Source organism: Diabrotica undecimpunctata, chromosome 3, assembly GCF_040954645.1.
Source record: "Diabrotica undecimpunctata isolate CICGRU chromosome 3, icDiaUnde3, whole genome shotgun sequence".
NCBI classification, from domain to species: Eukaryota; Metazoa; Arthropoda; class Insecta; order Coleoptera; family Chrysomelidae; genus Diabrotica; species Diabrotica undecimpunctata.
The window spans coordinates 20,956,166-20,983,319 of record NC_092805.1 but is presented as its reverse complement, the minus strand read 5'-3'; the positions used below and the strand labels follow the sequence as shown (position 1 = coordinate 20,983,319).

General features: G+C 32.9%; 1 protein-coding gene across 1 annotated transcript; it reads right to left on the bottom strand.

Annotated features, from left to right (window-relative positions):
* Positions 1–1,186: 1,186 nt before the first annotated feature.
* LOC140436552 (farnesol dehydrogenase-like) lies at positions 1,187–26,665 on the bottom strand. Its single transcript, XM_072525461.1, has 5 exons — positions 26,277–26,665; positions 12,891–13,176; positions 9,050–9,225; positions 5,021–5,179; positions 1,187–1,378 (listed from the first exon to the last, which is right to left on the bottom strand). Exons 1-5 carry the CDS (start codon positions 26,382–26,384, stop codon positions 1,337–1,339), a joined length of 771 nt encoding a protein of 256 aa, XP_072381562.1. The 5' UTR covers positions 26,385–26,665; the 3' UTR covers positions 1,187–1,336.
* Positions 26,666–27,154: the final 489 nt, after the last annotated feature.

Genomic DNA, 27,154 nt, shown 5'->3' with positions numbered 1-27,154 from the left:
ACGTATATAATAAATATAATAGAGGTTCCAGGACGCTGCCTTGCGGAATTGTGGTAATATTTGTTTAATTTAGAAGTCATTTAGGCTAAACCTAATCAAAAGCTTGTAGTTGATTTTATGGGTTATTCGGTGGCATTGCTGAATAGTTGGAAGTTTTTCTAATAATTTGGAAATAGTTGATAACAGACTGATAGAGCGATAGGATGAAACTTTAGTGGGATCCTTCCTTATTTCGGGAATAAAAGTATTTCTGTAATTTTTAGATTGTAAGGCGAATAATTGCACTTTAATATTGCGTTAAATATATATGTAAGAATTACTAAGCCCTTTTTGGGCAAATATTTTAGCAATTTTGGTGTTATTAGGTTAATTCCTGGTGACTTTCTGTTATTTAGAGAGACGTGTAAGAGGTAGTAACAACTAGTGTTAGTACAGATGTGAGAGAGACCGATAAATTGTATGTAAAAGTATGATTACAGCAAGGCTAAGTGCTTAGTGCTTATTTATTCTCATTAGTTTTGGATCAGATAATAGCCAAACTACAGGGTAAGATCCCCTGGTGCTTAATGTATGCTGATGGTGTAGTGTTAGTAGGAAATAGTGACAGCGATAAAAACTGAAACAGTGGAGACAATCTATTGAGGAAAAAGTTTGAAAACTTAGTAGGACAAAAAGTAGAGCATTTGCATTGTTCTTTTAAACATGGAGTTACTACAAATAAAATGATATCTTTTGATGGCGAAATGTTTGTGAAAAGTAATTGTTTCAAGCGCCTAGGATTGGTATTACAGAGTAATAGGAAAATAGATACGAGATGCATGCAGTAGAATGGGGGTTTAATGGATGAAGTGAAAAGAAGTGAGTGTTGTGATAGCAATATTTCAATGAAGCTGAAGGAAAAATTCTACAGATAAAACCGGCTATGATGTATGGAACTGAATGTTGGGCTGTTAAAAAGAAAGAGGAACAGCTTATTCTTTACAGAAAGAGAAATTAAAATAATTTTAGCTGAATATATATTTATTTTGTCATTTCGACTTCTACTTTGGAAAAGACGATTTTCGTATTACTGATTATTTATGTAGTAGAAATATTTTTATTGCAGCTTGTTGAATTTGCTCTCATCTTCATAATCTTTTCTGGGTGGGAAGGAAATACGCCATTTACAATAAAACACATCAATAGAAATATTTATTAAAACACGGCGGTAAATTACAAATTATGTATAAAAAATCGTTTATTTTTATGAAAATTAAAAAATAAAATCCATTTTTCATTTTTTTTTATGAAAAATGTCTTCCCAAGATGTATTGTTATGGTAGTTGGTATTTTTGAGTCAAATTTTCTCAGTAACATGTTTTATTGTGACCTCTTGAACCTAAAAATATTTTAAATACATAGTAGTAAATATACCTATTACAACCTATTACAAACAAAATATGTACCGGCTACATGAAATCAACCTCTGTTCCCCTACTATATCGGTCAGCTGGTTTCATATCACCTGAAGACCGTAGATGTCTCTTAATATGAGGAAAAGTTCAGGCAAACTTTCGATGAAAGAAATTCATTATACGAATTCTAGGAATCCCCTTTAATATTCATAAAAAAGTAAAAGAAATGACAGGTAGACACAAAAAGAGACAAGCAACAATATTAAAAAATGATAATAACGAAATAATTATGGGTACAGAAGACAAACTAGAGAGATGGAAAGAATATATACAAACTCTTTTTGACGACGATAGACCTTGTTCTCCACCATCCACAGATAATCGAATAAATGAAAAAGGCCCAGAAATAACTAAAGAGGAAGTGATTCACGCAGTAAAATCTCAGAAAGATGAAAAAGCCACCGGTCCAGACAATATCAATGTCGAAATACTAAAACTAATTGTAGATAACGAAAGTAAAAGCCTAGACTTAATAACAGCACTATTCAACACGATATATGACACAGGTAAAATACCAACAGACTGAACCTCCAAAAATAATAATAATAAATACATTCCAAAATTATAAACAGTAGGTTAAAAACATAATATCAGAAGCAGTTATTATGTTTAGCGGTAAGACGGTTTACGAAAAGGTTCCTTTTAGAAGTATGGAAATTTAAGTTAGCAACACTTTTTTAAATGGCGACCACCATTTTGATAGAAGTCAAGTCATTTGTGTTAAGTTTTTTTTGGCATTTCAGCATGAATAGAGTGATGCCTGAACCACGCTTCTAAATTGTGCAAATTTATTTTGAAAATCATAGTTCTATTTGAAATACGTATCGCACGCATGGTCAGTATAATGGTCCATCAGAGAAATTAATTCGATTGATCATGGAACATTTTCGCATCACGTTTACTCTAAATGATAATAAGCGTCCAAAAAGACGTAGTACACTTCGTACAGAAGAAGTTGTTGCTGTTGTAGAGCGTAGCATAGAGGAAGGCCCAAATCTGTCTATCAGCCATCGTGTACACCAGTTAAATATGTGTCCATCCACTTTATGAAAGATTGTGCGAAAAGATCTTGGTTTGCATTCTAACAAAATCCAACTCGTGCAATAATTGAAGCTACAGGACCTTTACCATGGACCCAACGAGTTACAAACGCAGAAGTATTAAGAAGGCTACAAAAGAATTGCGAGGTCATAAAGCGTATCAAAACAAGGAAGCTGGAATATTTAGGCTACAATACCAGAGGTGCGAAATATGAGATATTAAGGCTCATAATGCAAGGTAAAATCAAGGGTAAAAGATCCATAGGAAGACGAAGAATTTCTTGGCTGAGAAACCTAAGAGAGTGGTATAGTTGCAGCTCAGTAGATCTTTTTAGAGCAGTCGCCAATAAGGTACGTATAGCTGTGATGATAGTTAACCTCCGATAGGAGAAGGAACTACAAAAAAAAGAAGACTGACTGGTGGAATAATTGGTCCGTACTTCATTGAAAACCATGCTGTCCAGAACGTTACAGTCAATGGTTACCGCTATAGAGCTATTATTACTGATTTTTTCATTCCTCAATAGATTGAGATATGCTTTGCAGGACCGGTGTCTTCAACAATACGGCACAACATGGCACTTAGCTCGTTCCACAATTGATTTATTAAAGAAAACGTCTGGTACCTGCATAATTTCACGTTTCGGACCCGTAAATTGGCGTCCAAGATCATGCGATTTAACACCGCTAGACTATTTTCTGTGGGGATATGTGAAGTCACTAGTCAACGCTGATAAGCCTGAAACGATTGACCACTTGGAGGACATTTGCCCCATTATTGCCAATATACAGTTAGAAATGTTGGAAAAAGTCGTCGAAAATTGGACCTCCAGATTAGACTACGTCAGAGCTAGCCATGGCGGTCATATGCCAGAATTCATATTTAAATTATAGTGCCAAAAGAATATTTTTCGAATAAAAAGTAAATTTTCTTTCGATTTAAAATATATTCTTTGTTTTATTCTTTTTAGGAGAACGATTTCCGAAGTGGAAATTGAATCGTCAATAAACGTACTTTAACCTTTAATTGTGCTATTATGGGCTTATTCCCATTTAAATATTAATTGTTTTATTCCATTTCAAAGAGTTCCATACCTCTAAAAAATACCCTTTAAAATGATTTTATTACAAAACAAATATTCGAAAATTGAAAAAAATTTAATCTAGAAACGTATACTAAGTGACATTGAAATCCGAACACCCAGTTTAAATGATTTTATTTCAATAAAATTTGGTGTAATGTATTTATCTTACTGAAAAAATCAAGTGATAAAGTTTTTAGCCTTATCAGTTGAAGATTCCGGTTTTTATACTTTTTGTTTTTAAAGTCACTAACAATCTAAAAATGAATATTTCAGTCGCAGTAAAGATCCAAATTTGGCGGATTGGGGTTCTTGACATTCTTTACGATTAGTTACGATGCCTAGAGTACGGAGACCTGTACGATTTTGTCAACTTAGTGAGTTTGATAGGGGCCGTATAATGGGACTTCGGGAAGCTGGACTTTCTTTTCGGGAAGTTGCAGTTAGAGTGCAAAGAAGTGACGACACCGTGGTTAGGTGTTGTCAGGTATGGCTTCAAAAAGGCCGTACGTAAAGAGCAAGGGGCACTGGACGCCGCCGTAGAACAGCAGACCGTGAAGATTGCCGCCCAAGATTATTGGCCTTGAGAGATCGTTTCTCCACTACCAGCTCCATTGCAAATAAATGGTGTGCAGAACACGGAAGACCTATTGGCATGCGAAGTGTTTACCGACGAATGAGAAGTTTTAGCCTGTTTTCATACCGACTACACTGGGTCCTCCCTTTAACTCCAGAACACCGCCGTAATCGCCTTCAGTGGTGCAAAGAACGGTCACTCTGGAATCAGGAATGGAACAGTATTGTCTTTAGTGACGAGTCTCGATTTTGTTTAAGCATGCACGATGGTTGAGCGAGGGTTAGAAGACGACGTGGTGAAAGGAGGAATCCACAGTTTTTTATTGAAAGACATGTTCATCACACTGTTTGGAGTTATGGTTTGGGGTGCTATAGCTTATGGTTCCAGGTCACCTTTAATCTTCATCAGAGGTAATATCTTGACACCCTGGCAAATCCAACTTTCCAACAAGATAATGCCCGACCACATGTTGCAAGAGTCACAATAGACTTCTTTCAACATAATGATGTCACATTGTTAGCATGGCCACCAAGATCTCCCGACTTATCCCCAATTGATCACGTGTGGGATATGATGGGTAGGAGATTGCTCAATTTGCAACGTCCTCCTCAGATTCTACAAGCACTTCGAGAGGAGTTGGTGGTTGCCTGGAAGGAGATACCACAAGAGGAGATTGACCACCTGATCAGAAGCATGCCTAGGCGCGTTGGAGAATGCGCAACACAAATTTTATTAAAATAAAATCATTTAAACTGGGTGTTTGGATTTCTATGTCATTTAGTATATATTTAGCATTTATAGACTTTGAAAAAGTTTTTTGATGTTATTAGGGAAGTACTAACAAGAAAAAAGTATAAAATAATGTACCTGAACGTGTGGAGGAGTCGATAAGACGTAATGAATCGCATCTGCCACATCTTCCGGCTTGAGTAGTTCTTCTCCCACTGAAGCTGTGACCTGGTCGTGGTCTAAAGGTATCTGACTTCGGACAAAAAATTCGCTTTCAGTAGCTCCAGGACTAATACTCTGAAATTATTAAATTATTAAGTAAATCGTGGTGTTATTTCCTTGCTTCAATTTATATAAATCATCATTTAAGCTTATATTTTTGTTTGTCTACACATAGTAAGCGATATTCCTATTTTATTATTATTATCTTACCACCAATATTCGTACAACCTCTTTTGAGATTGGTGGTAAATCAGGCTTAGGTGTTATGTAGAAAAGACAGTTAAGATTTGATTTCACGTATAATGTTTCTACAATTTGCATGATTATTTCGTCCTTTCAAGACTCATCAGAGTGACTCGGTACTCTTTAGGGCTTCTTACTCCTACTTCTATCGTGAAGAATTTGAGTTTTCCCATTTTTCTACAATTACGAAGGCTCTGCGGCCAAGGATCAATCATCTGAAAACACACAGCGGTCGGATGTTTCGGCTATTTATCTGAGAAAATTTTTTAGTAATTACGAAAACTGGCTTGAATTCCAATAATTAATTTAAATTCTAGTATAAACAATATTCAAAAATTTCAATACTTGGTCATGTTATCTTATTTTACTCACATTTTCAGCTCCTAACCTTTGTGTAGCATGGAACCTTCTGTGTGAAAGGTACGCAAATAGACTCCTTATTTATATTCATCTTAAGTACATTTCTACATTTTCAATCTAAATCCAATAAAAGAAAATATTTCTTCATTTTGCAGTCTTATTGATAGTGTATCTAGCAATTTAAGATTTCTTCAATCACTGGGAGAAAAATGGGACACATTGCTCGTTTACATCCTGATAGAAAGAGTTAATACAGATATAGCGAATGAACGGAAGAAAATGAAACGAGAAAATCTCACTTTGGACGAGTTTCTCGACTTTCTAAAAAGTAAGATGGATATTTTGGAGAAGATTGAGAAATCAGCGGGAATAAGCAAGCCACCATAATTTAAAAGCAATCATCATCAAGCTCCAAATAACAGATACAAACTATCGGGCAACTGTGCATTAATTCAAGCAATCAGGCTTCAGTTTCGTGTGTGTTCTGTAATGGAAACCATAAAATCTACCTATGCAGTTTCTTAGGTTAGATTTACATAGACGTATTAATGAAATAAAGAAATTATCTCTGTGTTTTGTTTACATGCAAACCATATCAGTGAGTCCTGTAAATATGGTATGTGCAAAAGTTGCCAGAAATAATATCGTACTATCTTACATATTGATAATTATAATACATCTAACAGCAGCAGTGATATTATTTCTCATCAAGTACTCAGTTGCAATGTTTCTCTTTCTAGTGTTGCTCAAAAGTACTACTGTATAACTCTCTACCGTCAAGGTGCAAGTTCTAGATGCACTTGGTCTGTTCATTTGAAATGAACATCTACAATATGAAACATAAAATTCAAAACTACAGTTCAGAGTTCATTCATAATCAATTTGGATTGTCTTTAATGTGCCCTATCAATGATAATATCTGTGACCAAATTCCGAGTGGTCGTATAGACATCTCTTTACTTCGTATACCCCCCACCCCAAATAAGGCGGTCTGATTTCGACTTTCATAGCCCATCTTAGATTGATATTTTAATTAGAGTAGCTCATTTCTGGGAGCTTGTGGGCGTACGTCAGGTAAGCTTAGGTCCGCAGTAATCTATATTACAAAAAACTAGATTTGATTCGACCATCTCTGGTCCTATTTCTCATTTGCCTTCATAGTCAGTGCAATGACATTTTTCTCATAGTGTTTTATGCAATATTCTGGAACTTGGAAGAGTGATATGCTTCCAAACATACTTCATCAGAATAACGTGAGTGCGAGGCACATTTTAGAGATATCTATCAGAGAAATAGTGATGGTAGATTTGTGGTAAAACTTACTCTAAAAGGGCACATTCTTTACTTAATAAGTCTAAAGATGTTGCAATCGAGCGGTTTTATAACCTTGAGCGTAAATTTCATCTTAATCCCTATTTTAATGAATATATGTCCAATTCATGGACATCAGTACATTTTTTTTGGACATATGACATTATCATTATCAGATAATCCTCAAGGGCCGAAATTTCACCTTTCTTATCACGGTATTGTGAAGAAAGGAAGTCTCACAACTGCGCTTCTTCCGCAGGTGTTTATGTTAATAATCTATACATGGTGGGATCCACAATTCAAGATGATCTCATATCAAATTTACTTCACTTTCGTCAACATTCATATGTTGTCTGAGTAGATATTGCCAATATATATAGGCAATTTTTATTAAATGCGTCTCAGCGGAGGTTTTAAAGAATATTGTGGAGGGAAAATTCACCTCAACCTCTTCTATCATATTATCTGAATACGGTCACATACGGAACCGCTTCTCCGCTTGGTTGATCTTCTCACCGGTCATGAGGCATCCCAAGTTTAAGCGAAACTGTGTGTTAAGATTTCTATCATTTTTATTTTTGGTTGTTAAATTCTTCATTTTATATTGTTTTAAATGAAAACACCAAAATTCTGGGACTTCAGTGGAATCCTAGCTTGAACATGCTTACGTACAAAATATGTATTGAAATAATCCCAAATACAATTTCTAATTGCAGAAATCTTCGATCTACTAGGATTAATTAGTGCTTGTATTATCAAGAGATTTTAATGCAGCAACTCTGGTTGTAAAAAATATGATTAATTAGTTTCTTTAGATATTTACACTTAGTGGTTATAGTTTCATGATGAACTAAATCATCTTAATAACTTAACTATTCCTCGGTATAATATTACTAAGAAATAAAGGTGGTAGGGATTCATAGTTTTTACGACGCTAGTGAATCTGCTTATGGGGCGTCTATTTATATTAGAAGCATTGATCCGGTTCTCCTCTTTGTTTTCTTGTTTTTTGCTTGCTTCCATATATTTTGTCTTCTTTTAATTGATCTGTAATCTATATTTCTTGTATTCGGTACTTAGTTCGTTAGTTGCCTTGGTCACTTCTTACTTATTATTTTTCATTCATATTTGTCCTTTATATTTATTTCTTTTGTGACATTTCCCTTGATTGGAAACTATTTCTTTTTCCTCTTTTTGATATGCAGATCTTTCTTTCTCTATCCTACATTTTATTTTTAGGGACTGGTCCCAGTTTTCATTGACGTTCGTACCAATGTAGGTGTATGTTTTTACTCTTTCTATTTATTGACCATTCACACCGATTCTTTCAATTTGCTGTCTCTTTTTTAGTGATCATCACACATTTTGTTTTCTTAATGTTCAGTGAAAGTCCATATCTTCTGTGATTCTATTCATTAACTCCTGGAGAGCTTCATAACTGTCAGCGAATACCACCGTGGCATCCTCGTATCTGATGTTATTGATACATTCTCCGTTAATTCGAATTCTGGCTTCAACATCCTCTATTGCTTCTTGAAAGATTTCCTCAGAGTATATGTTTAACAGCAAGGGTGATAGTATACATCCCTGTCGGACCCCACGTTTAATTTTGATATCATCGGATTCTCCTGCCTCTGTACGGGTAGACGATGTTTGTTTCCAGTAAAGATTGCTAATAATTCTTTGATCACAGGTGTTTATTCCAATATTTGTTAATATCTTCATCAGCTTGTCGTGTGACAATGTGCATCAATGAAGCATGCATAAATATCGCAATTTACATCTCTACATCGTTAAAATAGCACTTGTATGCTAAAGAGAGCCTCTCTCGTACCCACTACGTTCCGAAAACCAAACTGTGTATTGCCGATTTTTTCTTCGCATAGTCTATATATCCTTTGATGTATAGTTTTTACAAATAACTTTAAAATGTGGCTCATTAAGCTGATGGTCCGGAAATCATTGCAGGATGTTTAAATATATGTCATTGAATTTAATATTTAACAAAATTAAATTCACAATAATACTTACAGTTACTTTAATTTTAGAGTTCCTGTAGTTCAATTCAAACTTTAACGAATCAGTTAAAGCTGTAACTGCGAATTTTGTGGATGGGTATATATTGAGTGGTACCATATCGGGTACTTTGTGTCCCAGAACACTATTAATATGGATAACGTGACCCTCGATGTTATTTTCAAGCATACCTTAAACAGACAAAAGATAAACTAAAAAACTATTTCAACTAGAGAACGCCTGTGCGAGAATTATTTAAGTAGGTAATAAAAATCACAAATTTGTAGATATAATTTTGACTTTAAGATTGGACGTGGTTATCAAAATAAAATTTCATAAACAAACCATGTTGTTTTTAGACAATCGACATTTTATTGTGTGTTAACAATTTTGGGTTACGTCTATAAGTCGAATTTATTTAAGGCTAGTCTATTTATATAGATAGTATACCTAATATTGATATCAAATTTCCAAATTTGTATCTTAATATCCTAAAAAAATAGTTCTATGCCGAAGTTTTTTATGTTGTCGTTCCTGAAGAGAAGTAACAAGAAAAATGGTAACGTAACGCCTTTTTTAAACAATGGTAACGCAGACGGACCTCTTGTTACAGTGTCATGTTTCGCTAGTTTTATTCTTTTGGCACTTATCACATAGATGGCGTAAAAAGTTTTAGGCTAAATCTATATACCGGGTGGTCCAATAAGGCGATCTCTCGGCTATATATCAGAAACTATTCATGTTCATAACTTTAGGAGAAAAAATTCCTTAGTAAAAGTGGCCAAGAGAAATCGCTGGAAATAACTTTCAAGTTTCTGGGTTAACCGCTAGGGGGCATAACCTGTGAAGAAAAATTTGAAAATCAGTTTTTTGTGAAATATGCCCAATTATACCAAGTGTTAAATAAGTACACTAGAAAGAGGCCTAAATTCCCAACAAAGTTGTTCAAGTACTTTTTTTTATTTTTTTAAATAAAGGTTGGGGGAGAGTGGGAAAGTATTTGTGGATAAATACCCATAACTTTGGTTTGGATCAACCGATTTTAACCAAATTAGTGTCACTAGAAAGAGTGTGGATGATTTAATTTACATATACTATAAAACAATTGCATTTAGTTTTAATTGTGTTGAGTAGAGGGTACTTTAGAATAGAAAAAATTAAAATTTGTTTTTCTTTAAAATGTTTAATGGAAACACCTATTTATTGTAAATTATAATGGAGCTGGATTAAATTCATAACAAAATGGCGCAAACCGCATGTTGATAGCTTTTATCTAATTCGAGATATGAATAAAAACGCATAAACATAAGTAAGTATAGTATTGACTCACCCTTTATTATAACTTAAAATTAAATATGTGAAAGATCATACAAATATCTCGATCATTAAAAGTTAATGTCCAATTCAATGTCCACACAAAGATGTAATCTTTCGCGCGTAGACATAATATGTAAAGCTTGGTGAAGAACTACATGATAAGGATGCAGTCTAAAAAATAGAACAACAAATATTGGTGAAAAAGAAACCACTATATTTACTAAAACTCAAAAAATCTTGAAAAATCCACAACTGTTTCACAAGATAAATCGTGCATAAGTATTTTTACGAAACGGATAAAAGGATAAAAGCGCCGTGTTGCCGTTTTTATCGGAATATTAAAATAACAGTTGAATCTAAAGTTTAAAGGGAATTCCTAGCTTCTGACCTAAACGTTCACTTTATAATATGAAAAACCAACCTGTGATGTTTTAAAATCCTTAGAACAGTAGTTTTGGGTATGTTTAATTCTATAGAGATTTGTCGACTACTTATATGTGGATCCTGTTGAATTAAAACAAGAACATTGATTGAATTGTCTTCGGTCATACCTCTACTATGTCGTTTAAAACAAGGACGATGAAAACTACCAGTTTCTCTTAATCTTCTTGACTTTCTTTCAGATACTTCTTTGCCATAATGTCTCCTGTCAGGATATCTTACAGAATATATACGTGAGGCAATAGCGGCATTTTGGTGACATTCGAAATAAACTCCAATCATATCATACAATTCTTCATTTGATATACTAATCACCAATTATTAGTACTGATAATTAATTACTAATATTACCAATATTAATATATGTTGAATAAAGTGCAATCTTCAATTCGAATTATAATATAACACTTCTTAACAATGTTTTGACTGCTGTCAATAAATAAACAATATAAGCTACCCGTCAAATTCATTGTCGTAACCTACTTAGTTTCGAAAAAACTATTTTTATTCATATGAAATAACAATGGTCAAAATAGGTATTAACATTAAGATTCTTCTGCTATAAAAAAAATTTGAAAGTACGTACTGACTTATTTTTTAATTTAATTTAAAATACAGGGTGAGTCAATACTATACTTACTTATGTTTATGCGTTTTTATTCATATCTCGAGTTCGACAAAAGTTAGTAACATGCGGTTTGCGCCATTTTGTTACGAATTTAATCCAGTTCCATTATAATTTACAATAAATAGGAGTTTCCATTAGATATTTTGAAGAAAAACAAATTTTAATTTTTTCTATTCTAAAGTACCCTCTACCTATGACAATTAGAACTAAATGCAATTATTTTATAGTAGATGATAATTAATTCATCCACACTCTTTTTAATGACACTAATTTCGTTAAAATCGGTTGATCCAAACCAAAGTTATAGGTATTTATCCACAAATAGTTTCCCACTCTCCCCCACCCTTTATTAAAAAAAAAATCGGTTGCCTGTAAAGTCGGTTTTACGGGCGAAGATTTTACGTGACAACGTCTTTTTCTCGGTAGAATATTTATTGATATGAATATTATTAAATTGCACAATAGGAACAAGGAATTGAATGAAAATAAGAATTGCACAAATTTTAACTATAGAAATATATTTTGTTTACTAAAACATTGTACATGTAAACTTAAACTTAACTAATTTCTATTTGAGTGATTTTGTTGAGGATAGGACGATGATAGGAGAAATAGCATCGCACCAGCGGACCGATCATGTTTGAGTGGGAGAGAGACGCAAGGCATTCGCCGGTCCGGCGGGCCTCTCTCTCGTTCGGTGACTCATTGTAACAGACGTGAGCGGGCGTTACACTTTTTCATGAGTGACTCCGAGCCACAACCTAATTTAAGACGTTGTCACGTCAAAAAAAAAGGAATTGAACAACTTTGTGCAGAATTTAGGCCTCTTTTTAGTTTACTTATTTAACACTTGGTATAATTGGGCATATTTCCCAAAAAACTGGTTTTTTTCACAGGTTACGCCCCCTAGCGGTTAACCCAGAAACTTGAAAGGTATTTCCAGCGATTTCTCTTGGCCACTTTTACCAAGGAATTTTTTCTCCTAAAGTTATAACATCAATGGTTCCTGATATATAGCAGAGAGATCGGCTTATTGGACCACCCGGTATAAGCAAATTTAATCGCCGAAATGTAAGTACATATTGAACTTCAGAACCACTGCAGCAAATTAGATAATTATTTGTTTGTTCTGTTTATTATTATCAAGACAAGGTTTATATATAATATATATTTCAAATTGTAATAAAAGACATAAAAACATATTCTCGTTTTTCGTCATTTTAAATTGCAATATAACAATAACTTAGTAGATAGTGCAATATAACTTAGCAGATGCATTGGGAAACATTTATACAGTTCACCCGAGCAATGATGATAGCAGATTTAAGCATATGCATATTTAAAGGGTGAGGCTTGTCAGGCCTCACCCATATAAAAATACAACACAAACTTGATACACACGTAACTCGAAAGACATTTTATTTTCTAAAAAAGTCTAAAAGTAGCAAAATATGGCCATGCCCGACTTACTTTGAACAGCCTCCCTTGTTGCTATTAAGAGACCCAATATATTAATATCCAGCATTTCTTTCCACAATTCAGTCTTTCCATAACAAAGTGTAGAATTATTACAAATACCAGCATTATTAATAACAATATGAACGGGTCCAAAAGTTTGTTTGATTTCTTTAAAGGCAGCTAAAATTTCCTCTTCTTTCGTCAGATCAGTTTGGATACCATGAAAACTGCCTTTGAGACATTTAAGTTTTTCTGCAAGGGCATCTAGGAGATTCTTTCGTCGAGCCAAACCAACCACCTAAAAATTATAATAAGCCGGTTACAATATATATATATATATATATATATATATATATATATATATAATATATATATATATATATATATATATATATATATATATATATATATATATATATCGGGTGGTGAATCGCCCAACGGGCCATAGAAAACTCAATGGGAAATTCTAAATTGTTGAATTCCTGCTTCCCTAATTATTTTACATCAAAAGTCATAAGGAACTATTTGTAGAGGACTGAAATCTGTATTAAAAACAAACGTTAAAATTGTTCTACGAATTAAGCTTACTCCAAAATTTTGCAAAAATATAATACATTTTTCAGGCCACCCCTTAAAGTCAGGCCACACGCTGTACAAGAATGTGTATGACATATTGCGTTTGGTCATATTAATGATTCTGATATTTGGCAATATTTGAATTGTCAATATTTTTAATTTATGATTAAATTATAAACATCAAATTTTCACAAATACTACTACTACTAGTAAACAATAAATGATACTTTGTTAACAAGAATTTATATTGTTTACAAAGCATTAAGTTGATGAAAAATGTACTCAGTTCATGAAAAATCGCAATAATGTATTCAGGCAATAGCGCGAGCACAACCAGATTTTTATTTAACGTAAGATATTATAATACTATCCAATTTAATTCCAGGTTATACAACGATTCAAAGAATTTCAATATAGTTTTACTGTGATCCTTCTTAAAAATAATTAATGATAATTTCTAGACATAAAACTATAACAAATGTTCAAACAATTAGCCATTTTGTACTAAGCAGTATCCCACTCGATTGTAAAGTCGCGGCGACTAAAAAGTTCTAGTCCCAAGTATACAATGGGCAATTTTCTACTAGACGTTTTTTATTTAATAATATTTATATTGTTAAATACTGTCCAGACAATTTAATTATTGTAATTATACTACAGATTATAAATGAGGAGGTGTCAATCAAAATCAATCATGTCCACCTTAAGAAGTTTTAGGGAAATCGCAAAAAACGTATTAGTAAATAACCTTACATGAAAAATCGGATAAATTAGCATATATCATTTTATTTATTGAAATTAACTGACTCTTAGTAAATATTTCAAATCTGAAGGTATAAATAAACCTGTAAATACATTTTAAAAAAAGGACATGTTCTTATTTGATTGGACTTCATGGACGTTGATAGAAGGGGTTGATAAAAAAACTCTTAGACTACTTAAAATATCTATTGTATTGATACAAAAAATATCTTGAAAAATGGCTAACATTTACCAACGACACTTTCCACAAAATATAAATGTTTAAATGTGTAGTCCAATGTCAGGTTCTAGACAATCACAGGATTCGTCCACTTCGTCAGCAGCAATATCGTCGTCCTTGCTTCCACTATTATGGTCTTATACCAAGATAAAAAGTCATGTTTCTGACACCATTGTCATATGTCATCACCATACATTTTCACAAGTAACGTCTCCACGTCCTTCTTCTTAGCTGCTTTCACTATATTGCTCAGTGGAAGTGACTCTACAGGAGTTGAGAACGACCTTGCAGAATGCCAGCCTTTTTTTGAGGCTTATTGTAGGTTTCAAAATCACTTTCAAACCTAAAATTCTGTGCCGATTTTACTTTGACAACAGTAAGTTCTTGTCCATTGCGGTTGACAGCTTTCTCTTTGCTCACAAAAATCCTCTTCTTTTCAGATATCATTTCAATGTTTTTAAATCGTGTAGCCAAACTTTTAGCATCAATCAATCCCCAATCCTCTCCAAGTTTCCGTACTTCTCCAACAGAACTATATACATTGTAGTACTCTTCCTTTGTTGCAATGGTAGGCTGCTTCCTGAGTAACTTTTCAACCCTTCCGAACACCCGATCAGCGGGGAGGAAGCTATGCCCGCGAACAGGGTATGTTAGAACAATCTCCTCTAAAGCATTTTGCACTGATCCTAAGTAATACACTAATGTGTGAACAACGGCATTGTTTTTGTTTTGACCGGCACACCCCTCACAGAACAGATTCAGTCTTGTTACATTTGAAAAATTAGCGGAGTTCAAGAAATTTATAAGTGCAGATGAAACGGTCGCACCCCTTCCTGCAAGTTCTTCAGTCCATACGTAAAATATGGGGTTTTGTGCGTTTGATGCTACAATGCAAAAAGAGTAAAAACTTAATTGTCTTTTGTAGAACGCGTCTTGAATAGGAGTTTTGGGAAGTGCTTGAATTTGCTGGAGATCAAAACAGAAAGTAACCTCATTTTCTTTGTTTTCCTTTAAGTGCCCATAAAAAGCATTAGCTCTTAATCTGTGTATTCTTTTCTCCATCATAAATTGGTTGACCACTACCAAGTCTTTCACAGGTTTAGCCTTCTCAATTTTCAGCTGAAGATCTATTTTATTGCATGTACTGCAAACGTCAGAAGCTGGTGATGATCCGATAAATAATTCATTGAAAACTCTCCTAAACATAGATTTCTTAACTTTAAGATTATCAAGTACAGAATCATTGTATATTAGCCACAACTTCTTAATGTTTAAGTCTGCACCAAGATAAATCCTTTTCGATTTTTTTTCGATTATAGTGGCTTTCTTTTCCTCTTAAATTTCTCAAAAAAAGGCAGATTCCTTGTTCGCAGCAGATTTGTGACTCTTCCTATCGCCACCCCTCTGATCCTTAACAGCTTTTCCCTCTTTCACCTTTTTAGAAATATTAGTCAATCTTGTTCCCTTCACCATGGTAATATGCATGAAATGTTTCCTACACACAGGTATAACTTTACCGGTTGATGAAAGTATAGAATATTGTACACTAAAACTTTTAGCCTTTGATTTTTCAGAGGTAGGCCTAGGCCTTCGCCGCTTTATGTTACGTTGATTTATCCAACTGGCAATGGTGTTATCTTGCGTATTTTTGTCAGGTATTTTGTAGAGGATATTTCGAACAAAAATAGCATCTATAGGCCTAACTAATGCACATTTCATACCTTTGTTCATGTGTTTACATGGAACAAACACACGACATCCCACGGGAGTACTGTATCGCTTAAGCTTGGCTCTAGTTTTTTTATCCACAGTCTTTTTATTTTTACGAGATCCTTCATTGGCATCGCCCACTCTCACTAAGTTTTCTTCATCCATGGAAAATTTCAATTTTATTTAATAAAAACTACTATAATAATATTTAAATTAAACCACAGTGCAATACAAACTCAATACTCGCTATCGACATAACCTAGAGGGAAAACACAGACAATGTGTTGACATGGTCAAATCATGTGACCAAATCGGGGCACTCCTATTAGCTGAATGGACATGTGGTGGTATGATTGAAACCAACTGTGGACATGATTTCATTTGATTTGGGAACCTAATATTGTGTATTCATTTTAAACAGGACATGATTTTTTTTAACCGAAACCGAAAACACCATAGAATAGGATTCACTCTTTATATTATGAAACAGCTGCTAACTCATTTTTTGATTTTTATGGACATGATTGATTTTGATTGACACCTCCTCAAATATATTGGGACGTTAAGTGAAAAAATTTGAATTCAGAGGCCAAAAGCTAGTTGAAAACAAGTCACAAAATTATGACAAAAAAATTACTGTTCCCTGATTAATGCATTGGCTATACATTACAACCCCCAGATAAACAACACTACGAGCTTGAAGACAAAAGTGTATACAACCTTCTGATAATACTATTGAATGTTCCAAATAGGGAATATTCAACTTGAAATTGAACGGGTTTGTGTAATGTTCATTGTTAATGTATACAATTTTATAAATCGTAAGTTAAATGTTACCACCGAAAAATCGTGAGATAAGCAATCGGATGTGGGGACGTTATATCAAGCCGTTGCAAAATGACAACGAATAGCCATGAACTTGAAATATTTTACATAAACAATCAGTGGTTTTAAAAATAATTTGGCGAGTAGGTATGTAAATAAATTTTATAAAAACAAAGAAAAGTGTTTTATTTACCATCCATATATCGGCATAAACAAAACACAACTGAATAACAAAACTAATTATATCATTTTCTGCTCCATTTCAATAATTTTAATTAATTTAGTAATGTTATTTAAATTTATTATATATACTAAATAACCAGGCAAATTAGTTCAATTTTAATGTGATAAATCTTATCTAAAGTTTTTAGGTTTGAAAGTGGTATTTGGGTGTAAAATTCACAAAGTAAAATTAAATTCAACAGAAGAAAAATTCCGATGTTTTTGGCTGGGGGTTTGGGTTAATTTTTTTTTAAATCTGTGTATTCTATAATATGTGTATACATCTTGTAAGTCTTTGATAAGTCTTTTTTCACTAAAATTATAAAATACAGAGCGTTTCATTTAAAATTATTGACATACTGTAGTTTGAAGTATAAAAAAATCATTTGTGAACACTCTGTATTTAGAAATTTAATTTCGAAGTAAATTCCTGAAAGAACGTTACCTACTCTTTGTATGCAAAGGTTTTCAAGATGTTATAAATGGCTGAGATATTAACTTTGACATGTTTGTCTCTACCGGTCAAATTTTTGAAAAAAAGATAAATAACTAAAAATTGTCAAGGTTTAACTTCTACTACAGTCATTCTACTAATTTTATCTATAATCTTAGGCAGAATCTAAAAATGCAATATTATACAGAATGTTCTATTTAAAGTAACAAAGTTGCTGTTCACTTCCGGTATAACCGGAAGTGGCAAGTCTGTCAACATAATTTTCTTAAAGTTCGTCATATCTTGTAATCTACATAAACCAAATTCCATAAATATCGTTTAAATAGTTTCTGATATATAGCTAGTGTGATGTCGTGAAATATCCTATATACAATAATGTGGTCATTTAAATGCTTGTTTATTTATTTAATCCAAAACTCGTGTAAATTCACTGAATGGACTTTTATTTAAATCCTACTATGTAGTCCAGTCGTCAGAGAACTGACCCCTAAAACTCATACGAACAAGTTGAATTTTGCAGAGAATATTAATTTTGAGATTTACCAAGAATCTGCACACCGTATAAAAAAATGATTTAGATAAAAAATGTAGCCGAGATAATTTTAAACAAAATTGTTTATAAGCATTTTTGTGTAGAATGAACCGTTCTCTTAGAATAACGCTTGAAACGATGTCGATTTTGCATGTCAGTTACTCGCGCGAAATTAATGTTCAATAAAATTTGTATCAGCTCGACGGTAAAAACTCGATATCTTTTGATCCAAATGTCCTATCGAGAAAACTCAAGATGTCTTTTAAGGTCAAAGAGTGCAGCTTTCGTATGCAGTTTTTGTATTTTGCCGAGAATAAACTCAGTTTTTATAAAGGTGTTAAATAAATTAACGTGGCGCGATGTTTGCCATTTTTTACAATTCTCTTGAGATCAATAAAATTGAACACTTTCATTGACCAGTTGTAGAAAAATTTTCATTTTTAGGGATCAATCTTTAAAATCTATGACATGAAATTTCAATTTTGAGTTGTGATAACAAATATAAGCCATTTGAAACCTCAAGCTAAATAAATGAGGAATGGTTTGACCAAGATTGCCAAAAAGTAATAAATAGCAAAAATATAGCTAGACATAAAAGTCTATAAAGGGATACCTGATTGAATAGAAGGGCATATGAAGAACTCAGAAAAGATGCAAAGAAAATATGTAGAAGGAAAAAGAGAGAAATGTTGAATAGAAAAATACAACAAATTACAGATTATAATAACAGAAGGGAGACTAGAAAATTTTACAAGGAAACCAAGCAATACACCCAAGGATACATGGCAAGATCAACAGTTTGCAAGGACAAAAATGGGGCAATTATCAGCGAGAAAGAGGAAATAATAAAAAGGTGGAAGGAGCGTTTTCAAGAGCTGTTAAACCCAGAAAAAGAACAAAATGAAGATAAAGAAATAATTCACCATACAGCAGAACAACTAGTCGAGCAACCAACATTGGAAGAAACGATAAACGTCATAAAACATCTAAAAAATAACAAAGCACCTGGCACAGATGGAATAACTGTAGAACTGATAAAGAAGGGTGGACATGCGCTATGAAGGTGTATCCATAAAATAATCGACCGCATATGGACACTAGAAGTCATCCCAGAAGATTGGAAAGTAGGAATCATACTTCCTATGTACAAAGGGGGAGACAAACGACTCTGCAAAAATTATAGGGCCATAACAGTTTTAAATGTCGTCTACAAAATATTATCAGGAATTATATACAGCCGCCTGGAATCGTTTTCGGAGAAGATGATTGGTGAATACCAATGTGGCTTCAGACCAAAGAGGTCAACTATAGACCAAATACATATATATGTATACATGAAAAATGTGTTGAATATAACATACCTATTTACAACTTGTATATCGATTTCAAACAGGCGTTTGATGGAGTAGATAGACAAAAGATGTTAAAGCAACTATCTATGTTAGAGATACCCAATAAGTTGATTAAAATTATACGAATGACTCTGGAGGGTTCCAAAGCTATGGTGAGAAGAGATGGAGATATGACGCAGGCCTTTGATATTGAAAATGGAGTTAGACAAGGTGATGCCTTATCAACAACACTTTTTAATCTAACTTTAGAAGCTGTTGTTAGAAAACTGGATATAAACGGCTGTATTAATACAAGATCAATGCAAATATGCGCATATGCGGATGATGTTGCCATAATAAGCCGCGACAAAAGGGAATTAAGCGAAAAAGTTATAGAACTGAAACGAGAAGCTGTTACGTTTGGTCTATATATAAATGAAAGCAAAACAAAATATATGGAGTGCACAAAATAGAATCAACATGAGAATCTGAAGGTAGACAACCATATCTACAAATATGCCTCCTTTTTTTCCTACCTAGGATCAATAATAAATGACAACAACATCAGTCAAGAAATAAAAGTACGGATTCTTAGCGGTAATAAGTGCTTTTATGCATATAAAGACTTAATGAAAAGTAAGTTACTGAATCGTGAGTCTAAGTTTAGAATTTACAAAACAGTAATTAGACCAGTGGTCACATATGGATGTGAAACGTGGACCCTCTCAATCACTGATGAAAATCAACTGAGAATATTTGAGCGCAAAATACTAAGGAAGATATTTGGACCAACCCAATGCAGCGATGGTTCGTGGATAATTAAAATGAACCACGAGCTGGATGAACTAATGCAGAGCGCAGATATTGTTAGATTTGCAAAGTCACAAAGTCTAAACTGGCTTGGTCACCTAGAAAGAATTCCAGATAATCGAGCTCTAAAAGTAGTCCAGAGATGGAAGCCCCAAGGAAATAGAACAAGAGGAGAGCCCCGTAAAAGATGGATAGACGACGTAGAGAGGGATCTTAAAACCATGAACATCAGGCAGTGGCAAAGGAAAGTATCCGACAGGGCAGAATGGAATAACATTGTTAAGAAGGCCAAGACTCACAAAGGGTTGTAGCACCAATAGAAGAAGAAGAAGAAGAAGATATAGTTAGTGTAATCTCGTGAAATATACTATATGGGGTCAGTTATCATACGAACAAGCTGAATTTTGCAGAGAATATTTATGTTAATTATATTAATAATTTTGGAACCTTAAAGAAGATGCAAAAAAGTTTACTACTTTTAACCCGGAGCTTCCTCCTAAAAACGCCCTGGCAGGGGGGTAAAAACGCAAAAAAATCGATTTACCAAGAATCTGTACACTGTAGAAAAAAATGATTCAGATAAAAAATGTAGCTGAGATAATTTTAAACAAAAATGTTTATAAGCATTTTTTGTGTAGGATGAACTGTTCTCTTAGAATAACGCTTGGAGCGACCGTCGATTTTGCATGTCAGTTACGCTCGCGAAATCAATGTTCAATAAAATTTGTATCAGCTTGACGGTAAAAATTCGATATCTTTTGATCTAAATGTCCTATCGACAAAACTCAAGATGTCTTTTAAGGGCAAAGAGTGCAGCTTTCGTATGCAGTTTTTGTATTTTGCCGAGAATAAACTCAGTTTATATAAAGGTGTTAAATAAATTAACGTGGCGCGATTTTTGCCATTTTTTATAATTCTCTTGAGATCAATAAAATTGAACACTTTCATTGACCAGTTGTAGTAAAATTTTCATTTATAGGGATCAATTTTTAAAAACTAATACATAAAATTTCAATTTTGGGTTGTGGTAACAAATATAAGCCATTTGAAATATGAATAAAAAACGCAGAATTTAATGCTTTACATTACAAATGATCACACGTCACGACAAATGCATTTAAGAAGGCGATTTTAGGAGTAGTTTATTGCAGAAGTTTTGTTCTTTTGAAAAACGTACTAGTGAAATTTAAAAAATAGGTTTAAAATGTTTTAGATCGTTTGTTGTGTGAAAGTTTAAATCCAGCGGTTTTTTTTTTCAAGCATATTTCAAATGACTCACATTTGTTGCCAAAACTCAAAACTAAAATTTCATGCTATAGATTTTAAAGTTTAGGCTCTAGTAATCGAAACTTTATAGTGGCCAGTCAATGAAAGGGAAAGATTGAATTGATCTCGTGAGAATAATAAAAAATGGCAAAAATCGGACCACGATTATTTATCAAATACCTATATAAAATCTGAGTTTAATTGCGGTAAAACACAAAAAACTGCATACGAAAGCTTAACTCTTTACCATTAAAACGCATCTTGATTTTTGTCGATAGATCACTTGAATCAAAAGATATCGAGTTTTTATCGTCGAGCTGATACAAATTTTATTGAACATTGATTTCGTGGGCGTAACTGTCATGCAAAGTTGACGGTCGCTTCAAGCAGAGTTTCTAAAAGAACGGTTCATTCTACACAAAAAATGTTTATAAGCATTTTTGTTGGAAATTATGTCAGCTACATTTTTTATTTGAAACATTTTTTTCTACGGTGTACAGATTCCTAGTAAATTGATTTGTTTGTGATTTTACCCCCCTGCGAGGGGGGTTTTAGGAGGAAGCCCTGGGGTAAAAGTGTTAAACTATTTTGCATCTTTTTTTGGGGTCCCAAAAATAATATGCTTGGCAAAATTCAGCTTTTTCGTATGATTTTTAGAGTAATCCAGTAAAATTAGGCAAAAAAGGGGGCAAACCTCGGAATGAAAGAAAATAAGCTGAAAATTTGCATACGTCTTTATTTTGATGGTATAAAACTTACCTCAAAAGTTTCATATAATCACGTGTCTGCGACTTAAGATATTTAAGGTCAAAGGTCACGAAAATGAGTTTTCTGAAAATATCTCGTTTCCCTTACACTTTATGACATTTAAGATGGTAAGAAAAATTGTAGAATGGAAAATTCTCTTCAATTTTTGTCTGAAGTACTTTTATGTACCTTCAACTCTTCTTAAGATAGAGCGCAAAGAGTGGGGGACCGCTTACCTGTGTATACGGTAACGCGAAGTCAGCCAGTAGGATTCAATAAATAATAAGTTATATAGTTAATTATTCACTTAAAATGTTATTATTATCATTAAATTTTTATTATTTATTATTTAATAAACTATATTTACAGATATTAATTATAAAATATATATTTTTTATATAATATTTATTTTATTTTTAACAAACATCCAATATTAAATAAAATACTTTTCGTCCATATTACTACGAATATATCGAAATACAAATCTCTTGTACGGCGGTTGCTGTTTCTGCGAAGCTGTAGCAGATGCTCCTTTGTTATATATGACCTAACCGGTGTTTTTTTAATATGACTTTCTACACACCGTGGCGAATGAGTTTGGGACTTCTATGTATAGGACAGCAGAAGGGGTCCAGGGAGGAGAAGACACTCGTGGCTCCAAAACTTGCGCCAATGGTTCGGATTATCATCTGCTGAACTATTCAGATCTGCCGTAAACAAAGTCAGAATAGCCATGTTGATTGCCAACGTTCGGAACGGACAAGGCACATGAAGAAGAAGATGTATACGCACAATAGCGGTGGAGGGATATTTCACTTGATGATGGGAATGGTAGGGTAGAGCTATTTCTCTGCGTTAGTATTTCTTTACCGAAAAAAAAATTATTTTATCGTTCAGTTGAAAACGACATCTTAGCATCGACAGACGTATAATTTTGAGTGAATATTTTTAATTGCAATGGCTGATTTGTGTTTTATTTGTAACAAGTTAATATCAGAAGGTGTCTTTGTGAGTGTTGTGCGTGGCTTACAAACATTAAAAACTGCAAGTATTGAAAGAAATGACGGTATCACTATATAAAAGTATGACTCCTATTGATATTGAACTGGACGAAATCACTACAACATATATTATCGATGGTGGATTTCTTTTGCACCGCGTTGTATGGAATAAAGATGATACTTTCTGTAATATTTTACATAAATACGTCAGATATTTACAAACACATTATGGCTCAGGTATCGTTGTTGTATTTGATGGTTACTCAGACCACACTAAGAACATTAAAGCAATGGAAAAACTAAGAAGAACTGCCGGTATTTTAAAATCTTACGAACTCCGTTTTGATGAAACAATGAATGTGCCTATCAGCCAAGAACAATTTTTATCGAACACATCTAATAAAAAAATCTTTATAGACATGCTTATCGACAAATTAAAAGCTGTTAATATCACTACAAAATAAGCCAGAGATGATGCTGATGTTCTCATTGTAGAAACAGCTATTGCAGAGTCTGAACATGTAGGAAAAACTTCCGTTATTGTAGGAGAAGATATTGATTTGCTAGTTATCTTGATAGGACGAGCTCAATCACATCAACAAGAAATTTTTTTTAAAAAAATTGGTAAGGGTAATGCGGAGACAAAATTATATTCATCGAAAAGTTTTGATAAATACCTTCATTCTAAGAAACATATCTTATTTTTACACGCGTTTAGTGGATGTGATACGACTTCTGCGATTTATAGGAAAGGTAAAATATCGTTTATTAAAATGTTCCAAAGAAATCACCAATTAGATCAGTCACCTCAACTATTTCATCAAAAAAACTGCTCTGTACAAGAATTATTTGAAAATGGAGTACGTATTTTCTTAGCAGCGTATAATGCTCCAACATCAGAAGACGATATAGACTCTTTTCGATACACCCAGTTCATCAAATCAACAAGACTCAACAAACCAGTGCAGTCATCAAGTCTTCCACCTTCAAGTGCAGCAGCTCATCAGCATATCATTCGTGTCTATTATCAGACCCAAATTTGGTTGGGAAATGATTTAGAACCCTAAGAATTCGGCTGGGTAATGCAAAATGAATTTCTGGAACCAATAACAACATTATTACCGCCAGCACCAGAAGAACTGCTTAATACAATATTTTGCAATTGCAAGAAAGGTTGTGGTTCTAATTGCGGATGCAGGAAATCAGGATTGCAATGTACTTTAATTTGTGGGCAGTGTAATGGACAATCATGTCTAAACGCTTCATCAACTTCAGATGATTTCAATGAAGAAAGTGAATATGCACCTGATATTCTTGAATATTTTTATTCTGATACTTTAATAAACGAGAATGATGATAATGAATCCGATATTGAGCAGTCAGAGGAAGAAGAAGAAGAAGAAGAAGAAGACGATGAAGAAGAAAATTAATACAAAACTATTAACCATACATAATAAAAGAATATATATTATATTTTTAACTTTAATAAATCGATTATTGGATTAATAAATAAATATATAATTTAAAAAAATAATAAATACGATTTTTTCAGTATTTAATTAAATATAAAAATGATTATTGCTGAATTCTGCACTTGATCTTAATTTATCGTATATACAGCTGTTAAAAATATCATTAAAGTTCATTTGAAATATTTCATTTAATATTGTATGTTTGTTAAAAATAAAATAAATATTATATAAAAAATATATACTTTATAATTAATATCTATAAATATAGTTTATTAAATAATAAATAATAAAAATTTAATGATAATAATAGTATTTTAATTGAATAATTAACTATATAACTTATTATTTATTGAATCCTCCTGGCTAACTTCGCGTTACCGTATACACAGGTAAGCAGTCCCCCACTCTTTGCGCTCTATCTTAAGAAGGGTTGAAGGTACATAAAAGTACTTCAGACAAAAATTGAAGAGAATTTTCCATTCTACAATTTTTCTTACCACCTTAAATGCCATAAAGTGTAAGGGAAACGAGATATTTGCAGAAAACTCATTTTCGTGACCTTTGACCTTAAATATCTTAAGTCGCGGACACGTGATTATATGAGACTTTTGAGGTAAGTTTTATACCATCAAAATAAAGACGTATGCAAATTTTCAGCTTATTATCTTTCATTCCGAGGTTGCAACCTTATTTTACCGGACTAGAGGTTTAGTGACATTTTCGTCTTTGACGACTGGAGTAATGTAGATATAAATCATAGAAGTAAAATAAGACAAACAAGTCAGAAAAATACTAAAAAAGTTTTCGTTAATACAATTTGCTTACACAGATACGTACCTGATAATAATTATTTATAAATTGCGTAAAGTTTATAAGGTTCTTTTAACTGCACGCGGAGGTCACAAAGATAATAATCAAAAATTTGGTTATGAAACTAATTTGACCTACTCAACAAAGCCTTGGAATTACTTACTAATAAAATTACTGCAGCTCATTAAATTTAATTGCAAGTGAACATACATTTCTAATTAGTTTATAATAATAACTAGTAAAAGTATTTGTACTAGCACTTAAGAAAGAGATCGATAGTCTAGAATCAACGACACCGAACAAACATTTTCCTACGTGATTTTATGTTATAGTCCTCTACAAACTCGACTTTAACACAAAAGATAGATTCGAGATCGACTGTTATTTGACAATTTTGTAATAAATAATAACTTTTTTATTAATTTTTGTAGAGTACAGTTTGAACTAAGCGCGTTAACAATTTTTTTCGTCATTTAATAGATTTTGAAGAATTGAACAAAGATAACGTCTATAGGGAGCATTATTTTGGAGCAATGGTGCAACCAGTAAACTACTAAATGACTTACAGTTACAAATGAACTATGTTACATTTCTACTGGCTTTATATATCAAGGATGATACTTTCAAATAATCTAATTAATACAAGGTAACATATCTTACCTTAATCCCTTCTTTAACCAAGAGTTCACATGTTGCCGCTCCTATTCCAGCACTGGCACCAGTAACTACGGCTACTTTTCCAACCCACCGATCAAGCGACAGCACCATTTTCAAACGAAGGACTAAAACAACTTACCATTTAATTGCGATCGCGATCTTTATTGCCGTTGATTTTTTATTAATGTGGTAGGGATCCGTCTGGCATTGTTAATAGGTTTTTATCGCTTTTTATCATTATAAATAACAACAAATACTTGTCGGTAATTTTATAAACAAAACAGGATTGTAAAAAAAATGTTTTGTGAGACAATGGCAAAAGAAATAAAGGTTTTATAAAGAGTTTTATAAAATTAACTACACAACATAATACGTCAAATCACTGTCAAAGTTCGAATAAGTACTTCAAAGTCCTCTACGAACAATTTATTTAATTTTCTAAAATAGTTCCGAATTCAGGTGTATATTTTTTTATTAAACATTTAAGCTGTGTTTATACCACTGAAATCTGCTCACAGTTGACCAATTATCAATTCTTCTTTGACTTAAATTACCAAATAATACTAAAATTCCAAGACCTTAATTGTATGGTGTCCTTTTATTTGATCTCACATCTATACACTGTAGCTAACACCAGCGCCAGATAAAGGGGTGGTAAAGCTCGGCGACCGCCCGGCCGCCATATTTTGAGGGGCGCCCATATAAAAATAAAATATTTTTTAACATTCATTATTTTTTTTTGTAGATTTTATAGATTAACTTTGATAATTTTTCATAAGGCATTAGTTGAATAATTATAATATTATTTATAAAAAACTATTTGTATAGTCGGAATTCATAACAACTTAAAAAAAAACAGGTGTGACAGTCCAGTGGGACTG